This window comes from Lolium rigidum, chromosome 3, assembly GCF_022539505.1.
Source record: "Lolium rigidum isolate FL_2022 chromosome 3, APGP_CSIRO_Lrig_0.1, whole genome shotgun sequence".
Lineage (NCBI taxonomy): Eukaryota > Viridiplantae > Streptophyta > Magnoliopsida > Poales > Poaceae > Lolium > Lolium rigidum.
This window is the reverse complement of record NC_061510.1, coordinates 263,050,721-263,057,723: the sequence shown is the minus strand read 5'-3', so window position 1 is coordinate 263,057,723 and position 7,003 is coordinate 263,050,721. Positions and strand designations below refer to the sequence as shown.

At 46.3% G+C, this 7,003-nt stretch overlaps 1 protein-coding gene across 1 annotated transcript in view; it reads left to right on the top strand.

The window, feature by feature from the left end:
• The first annotated feature begins 14 nt into the window (after positions 1-14).
• The window catches only part of LOC124696465 (protein trichome birefringence-like 8), a 7,777-nt gene continuing 788 nt past the window's right edge, over positions 15-7,003 (top strand). Inside the window, exons 1-4 of the mRNA XM_047229192.1 lie at positions 15-319; positions 463-858; positions 944-1,102; positions 1,232-1,523. Coding sequence (XP_047085148.1) covers positions 15-319; positions 463-858; positions 944-1,102; positions 1,232-1,523 — 1,152 coding nt within the window. The remainder of the gene's footprint in view (positions 320-462; positions 859-943; positions 1,103-1,231; positions 1,524-7,003) is intronic.

Below are 7,003 nucleotides of genomic sequence, written 5' to 3'. Positions count from 1 at the left end.
GAGAGTAGAGACCCATGCACGCTAGGCGCGCGGCCGTCTTCTCCGTTCTGCTCGCGCTCCCCATCGTGGCGTTCGTGCCGCGCGCGCCGTCGTCCTGGTCCGTCTTCCGATCCCGGCCTCTCCTGAACGCCGGCGGCAAAGTTCGCGCCGGTGGCTGCGACTACTCCGACGGGGCATGGGTGCGGGACGCCGATTCCCCGACGGTTTACACGGAGGATTGCCCGTTCCTGGACCCTGGTTTCCAGTGCGCACGCAACGGCCGGAGCAACTCGTCGTTCCGGCACTGGCGATGGCAGCCTCGCGGCTGCAACCTCCCTAAGTAGGTACCGCCGCGCGCCATTGCCATCTCCGGTTACAGAATTTTTTCGAGGATCGATCTTGTGTCGCATGATCTTAATTTCAGTTACCTGCGGCCAGTCTCCTCCATGCCAAATGGTTACACCAGAACAAGTGTTTCTGTAGGTTTAACGCGAGCGATATGCTGGAGAGGAGCCGGAACGGGCGGATCGTGTTCGCGGGCGACTCGATCGGCCGCAACCAGTGGGAGTCCATGGTGTGCATGCTCGCCGCCGGCGCCGGCGGGTCGAGGATCTACGAGCAGTCCGGGAAGCCCATCGGCCGGCACAAGGGGTACCTCTCCATGGTCTTCGCGGACTACAACCTCTCCGTGGAGTACTACCGCGCGCCGATGCTCGTCAGGGTCGACCGCTTCCCGGCCCCTGCGAGCGACGATGTCGCGGTCGTCAGGGGAGCGGTCCGGCTGGACGCGCTGCCGCGGCACGCCGACCGCTGGGCCGGCGCCGACGTGCTCGTCCTCAACACCGGGCACTGGTGGAACGAGCACAAGACCATCAAAGCGTACGTAGGTTAATCTTAATTGGTTCCTCGCAGAGAAAGAACATTTGCTGATTTACTGAACTAGAGAGGTCCATGTTGGTTGCAGAGGAAACTATTTCATGGTTGGCAAGCGGTTCAACGTGACCACGGACATCAGGGAGGCGTTCCGGTTGTCGCTGCAGACGGTGAAACGTTGGGAGCTGAGTAATGCGAGGCGTTCCAAGAGCTATTTGTTCTTCAGGAGCTATTCCCCATCCCATTATAGGTACTCGATCTAGATTTTGTCATCTCAGCAGTATCTGTCGGCAAAACCTGTAGAGTAGTCCAGATTTTGAGTTTTTGACAGATCATCGTCGTCGATCGCACAAAACTCCACTAACTCGATCGCATACAGCAATGGCGCGTGGGACACAGGCGGCTCTTGTGCAGCCCAGCAGGAGCCACAAACAGCCACAGGCGGCGACCAGTTCATCGAGGAGAATTCGTGGATGAACGCGGCGATCTCGAGCACGATGCGAGACGCGAGGAGAAAAGGGAGGAACGCCCGGTTCCTGAACATAACGCACATGACGGAGCTGAGGAGGGACGGCCACCCGTCGCGGCACCGGGAGCCCGGGACGCCGCCGGACGCGCCGGAGGACTGCAGCCACTGGTGCCTGCCGGGCGTGCCGGACACGTGGAACCAGGTCCTCTATGCTCACCTCTTGTCTATGGGCTATGCTACGAGGACAAAACACTGATCGATGACAGACTGGTTGTGTATGTACGCACATATTATCAGTTTAGACGATGCAGGGAAGGATCTATGTCGCACAAGCATTGGTTGGGGATACTACATATCCGAACATCGAGATTGAGTAAAAAAATCTTGTAGAAACTTGTTTAGTTTATCAAGAGCTATTTACACTTTTAGTCCAACAACTAGCCCACCATGTGATGATTTGGTCCTACGTCTTGCAAAGCGTGGAGCCGACATTCTAAAACTTTCAAATCAGGTGAAGTCTTGGTCCTCCGAGTAGGATTGTGCCACCGTTGCTCTCCCTCGTAGTTCATGGCCTAGAGACTCGATTTCATCGTCCCGGTGGCGCAACCATTGCTACTCTGTCCATGACCTCCCTCCTCGACTACCCCTTGCTCGCGGCAGTGGCGACTGCCCAGATGCTTGATTCTTTGGGGAAATTCCTTGTTTGGATGCACTTTGTGAGACATTGTTTCTTCTGAACTATTGCAAGATTTCGTGAGATTATTTTGTTCAGAATTGGCAACTCTGAATTAGGAATTTAGGAGTTGTTTGGGCATGGATGCTTTGCGATACGGTTTGCCAGGTGTCGCTTGAGGAGGTTGGGCCACCGATTTGCCCGTACGACCTGGGTGGCATGAGATTTATCTCCGTCGGAGTCCGAAACGAGTGGCATGAGTGTTTCTGTCGCGTGGGTTGTTTTGCATAAAAGCCCCTGAAAGATATTGATAATCGTTTCTCTCCTTCCATTTGGATGGCCAAAGACAGGGTAGGGAATTCTCCTAGATTAAAGGCACAGTCCTCGTCTTCTACCTCGCTCACGCGTCACTCCAGCTACGCTGCTCATCGCCGTAGCCATCTCTACCGTGAACCGTCGTAGATTCGCAGGTGCTTGTGGAAAGATGATCCACCTTCCTACGGTACGACTGGCCGCACTCGAATCCCTCATCTCCCTCTGTTTTTGTTCCTTTCCGACAGGTTTAGGTAGGGTTCTTAGGGATTGTTCTATCGAAATCGTGTTCTTCAATTTTTTGTTGTTGAATCGACGCACAATCAATGACAATTTTGATTGTGACGATGAGTGTTCCATTTAGTTGGCTATTTTTCATTAAGAAGATGTCCTATTTAACGAAAAAGTAGCGACAATTCGCGTTCAATATGGGAACAAAAGGTTTTTTTTGTGAGAATTTTATGTTATATATCTTAGTTTGAGTCTTTGTTGTTAGGCAGAACAAAAAAATCGCAAATTTATGAAGGTTTGGAGAAGTATCAACTCTGAATTTTGATGTTCTTTGTTATTGCAGTTGCAGTTTTGTTGTGGTGGTCATGATTTTGATTGTGGAAATTAGTTTGTAGGCAGTAAAGAATGAACATAAAATAGCTCCATTAATCATAGATGCCATTGGTACATAGAAGGAGACACTACATATTAAGATTATTGGTAGAAATAAGTAGTCACGCATGAGCATCTAGCAAATTTATAAACAAGTCTGGATATTAGCCATTGTGTGGCTCTTGGCAAACCTTTTTGCAAACCCTTGCATGACTTTCTTGATCTTGCACAACATAACACTGGCTATCATCTCTTTATATTCTTTTAGGCACAAAGTAGGGCTCAAAATGTAGGGCACCAGGGTATCTTACAACCTCAATTGATGCACACCCTCTACTACTATTGAGAGCTCGGACATGATTGGCATGTTTGCATGAGAATAGACGATGCCAAGATCTAGTTGTTGTAGTCTAGCTGACACATCCATCTCTCTAGCTTATTCCTCTCAGTCGCTGCCTCCCTTTCCTTAGCACTTCTTATGTGGTACACTATCACTTCTTTCTCCCTAGTTACAAATTTTCTCCCACTAGAGCTCAAGCTGGAACCAGAACTCCTTCTAGAAGCACTGCTCCTTGTTTTTTTTTCACTCCACACAATGTCATTCATGATTGAACTAGTTGTGTTATAGTGGGCATGCAATGCAGGGGCACCCATATTTAAGGTGGATGAGGGAGGAACAAAACAATGTAAGAGGCACACAAGGCAACAATATGTGCAATAAGACAAGCACTGGCAATTCAAATCATTCCGAGGAATCCAATCAGTAAAATATTACTTAAAGTATAATAGAATGAGGAGCATATGTTATATTGAATTATATGTGGCATTGTTGTGGCTCATTTCCATATTAATTTATCTTGTGGTTATTTTGGCAGCTACTAATCCAAAGCAAGGTCCAAACCTATTTTCTCTAGAAGTGTGCCATAATGGATTTATTTGTATGTGGATGACACAGTCTCTGTTTTTACAATCTCCTGATTAACAGTTGGTGCAATTCAACAATTGATAAAATTTTGTGTGTGTTAGATTGTTTGAGGGATGAGAAGGTACACGTGTATTGCCTTTCTCCAAGGAAAAATATGTTTGATGGGTTGTTGCATCTAGTCACTAATGTTTACTTGATCGAGATGAGAAGTGCATCACCAATTGACAAGACTCGTGTTATATTTATTGATCACACAAATTTTTTACAGTCATTAGAGCTGACCTTGTCAGGGCTAGAGCAGCTATTGCAAGACAACAACCAATTGATAGTGTTCAAGCTTAAGTCTCAGAAGCTGTTGCATCAACATTAGTTGTAGTAGCACATGGTTATGGAGAAGAGTGTGTCCAATCACAGAGAAAGGATTCATATAGTGACAGGACTCTGAATTCTATGATAGTGATTTTGATGCAGAATCAGGAGATCATGATTTGTTTCTGGATAATTTTGATACAAACCTCAATGACAATAATGAGAGGGTTGTGATTGCTGAGATCTAAGATAGAGATGCATTAGACGATAGAGATCTTAATTTTTAAGAAGGAGAAAGAGTCAAGTTACAATACAAGTTCTAGGCATTTAATCCTGAAGTTGACATGAATTCTCCTTTATTTAGTAGTGGGATGAAATTTGCAAGCATTGGATAGGTCAGGCTAGCACCGAATGCATACAACATCAGAGAAAGAGTGAAGATAAGGAAAATAAAGAATGCCGAAACTAGACTTCATGCAATTTGTGAAGAAGGTTTCCATGGAGGTTGAGAGTGGGATTTGATCTGAGGAGGACAGGTGGCTTTGTGGTCACATCTTATGCAGGAAAGCACACTTGTGAGAGAGTTTATGAAATGAGAGCTCTTTTCTTTGCAAACAATTCATTTATGAATTCAGAGACAATCAACAAATGGAACTTCAAGCATTTGCAGCTAAAGTTCATAGAGAATTCAATATGCGTGTGACAAGTGAAGTTGGGCAGAGCAAGGAAGGCTGCTCTACTAGAAATTCATGGCAATGAAAAAGCATAGTTTTCTCAACTAAAGGGGATATGGGGAAGATCCAAAGAGGGCCAATCCTGAATCAACCTTCCTTTTTCCCACCAATTTTGTAAAAGAGCCATGAAGTGACATTGTGAAGGAGCATTTGGACATAATGTACTAGTCATATAATGCTTGCATAAGAGGTTTTCTCACTAGATGTTGCCCACTAATTTGCATTGATGGTTGTCATATTAAGACAAGATACAAGGGAGTGTTGCTAACATGTTGGATAGACCCGATGATTGCATATTTCCCATTGCAATGGGCATATTTAAGGTGGAGTGTACCATTGCATGGGAGTGGTTCCTCACAACCTTGAGAGATGACTTTAGCATAACCAATACATCTCCTTGGACTATAATGAGTGACAGACATAAGGGTCTGATTAATGTTATGGAAAAGGTTTTTCCAGATGTTGAGCATAGATTTTGTGTTAGACATTTGATACAAATTTCCCAAAAACAAGTCATAGATGAGAGGCATTGAAGAATAACGTGTGGGCCATTGCAAATCAACTAATAGCCCCAAATGGGAGAAAAACATGGACAATATGAAGGTAGAGAGTGAGAAGACATTTGAGTGGTTTGAAGAATTAGTGCAAATTACATGGATCAAGGCATTCTTTTGTGATTTATGCAAGTGTGACATGCTACCACTCAGAGGTTTTTAACAGTTACATGTTGGCAGCTAGAGAGAACCCTATGTTGTCAATGCTTGAAATGCTTTTTTACAAACAAATGCAAAGAACTTTGGCAAAACAAAGAGATGTTGTAAAAATGGCATGGAAGGATTTGTCCTAAAATGAAGAAGAAAATTAACAATTTGAATGACTAGAGTTTGAACGACATTGTAAAGCCAGGAGGAGATCACACATGAGCTTTAAAGAACTTAATATGCCGACCTGAAGGGGAAAATATGTGACTACAACACACACTACATGGTTATAGGCACGCACACACACACACACTACATGGTTATAGGCATGCACACACACACACACACACTACATGGTTGCACACACACACACACACTACATTGTTGCACACACACACGCTATTGCTTCCCTATCTTATTTCTCACCCTCCTCAACCATTTATGGAGGGCCCTCTTGACCTTGCACGTCACAATAGAAGCATCCACTTCTTTTCCTATTTTTGGAGGGGTCAATTCATGTAGGTACTGTCCTTCAAGAGCCTTCTCCAAGTGTTCTAGGGGATGTTACTCCCCTGAACAAACTTCCTCGTTCCTTGCCTCCCTAATATGCATTCCATACTCTCTTGTTGGCAGATCAGACATGTCGTATGATAATATGATGAACAATCTGATCACAATTCCGCAATTTATCGGATCCCAACAAAAACAACACCGATTACATCTATGGATCTCAATCATGTAAGGCAACTCACGAGATCATTGTATTGAAGTACATGCACTACAAGAAAAGTTCTGATAGACAACGTCTCAAAATCGTCCGCTAAGGGGTATTTTTCGTCGCCCATGGGCCTAACCCGACGATATGGGTTCTGTTGTGGAAACTGCGTCAGGCAAAGTCCAACGACGTTTTTTCGGTCCGTCGCGCTTGGCGCCCTTCCGCCACGGAAAATCGGACCGTTGCGCAAGTGTTTCGGGAGCCCGTTGACTGCCGACGTCATGCAAGCCGACACGTGGCGGACACCGTTAGCCGGCGCTAACGGCGTTAACCGGCTGAAACCCCGTGGTAGATGGTAGGCCCACACGAGGCCTCGCCACGTCTTGAGCGGGCCGGGCCGCTGACATAGTTTGACCGGTCAACTATATAGCTGGGTTGGTCCATTAGTTACGTGGGCCGGGCCTAACCTCTAAGGTTGACTGGTCAAAACTTAAATGGGCCGGCCCATTTAACATGTGGGGTCCACCTTACAGCTACTGGGCCGGCCCAAGAAGCAAGTGGGCCGGGCCGAAACACAGGTGGGTCCCACTTTCCTGTTAAAGGGCCGGCCCATTTAGTATGTGGGGTCCACCATATAGCAAGTGGGCCGGCCCAACAAGATAGTGGGCCGGGCCAAAAACACATGTGGGTCCCACCTTCCTGTTAAAGGG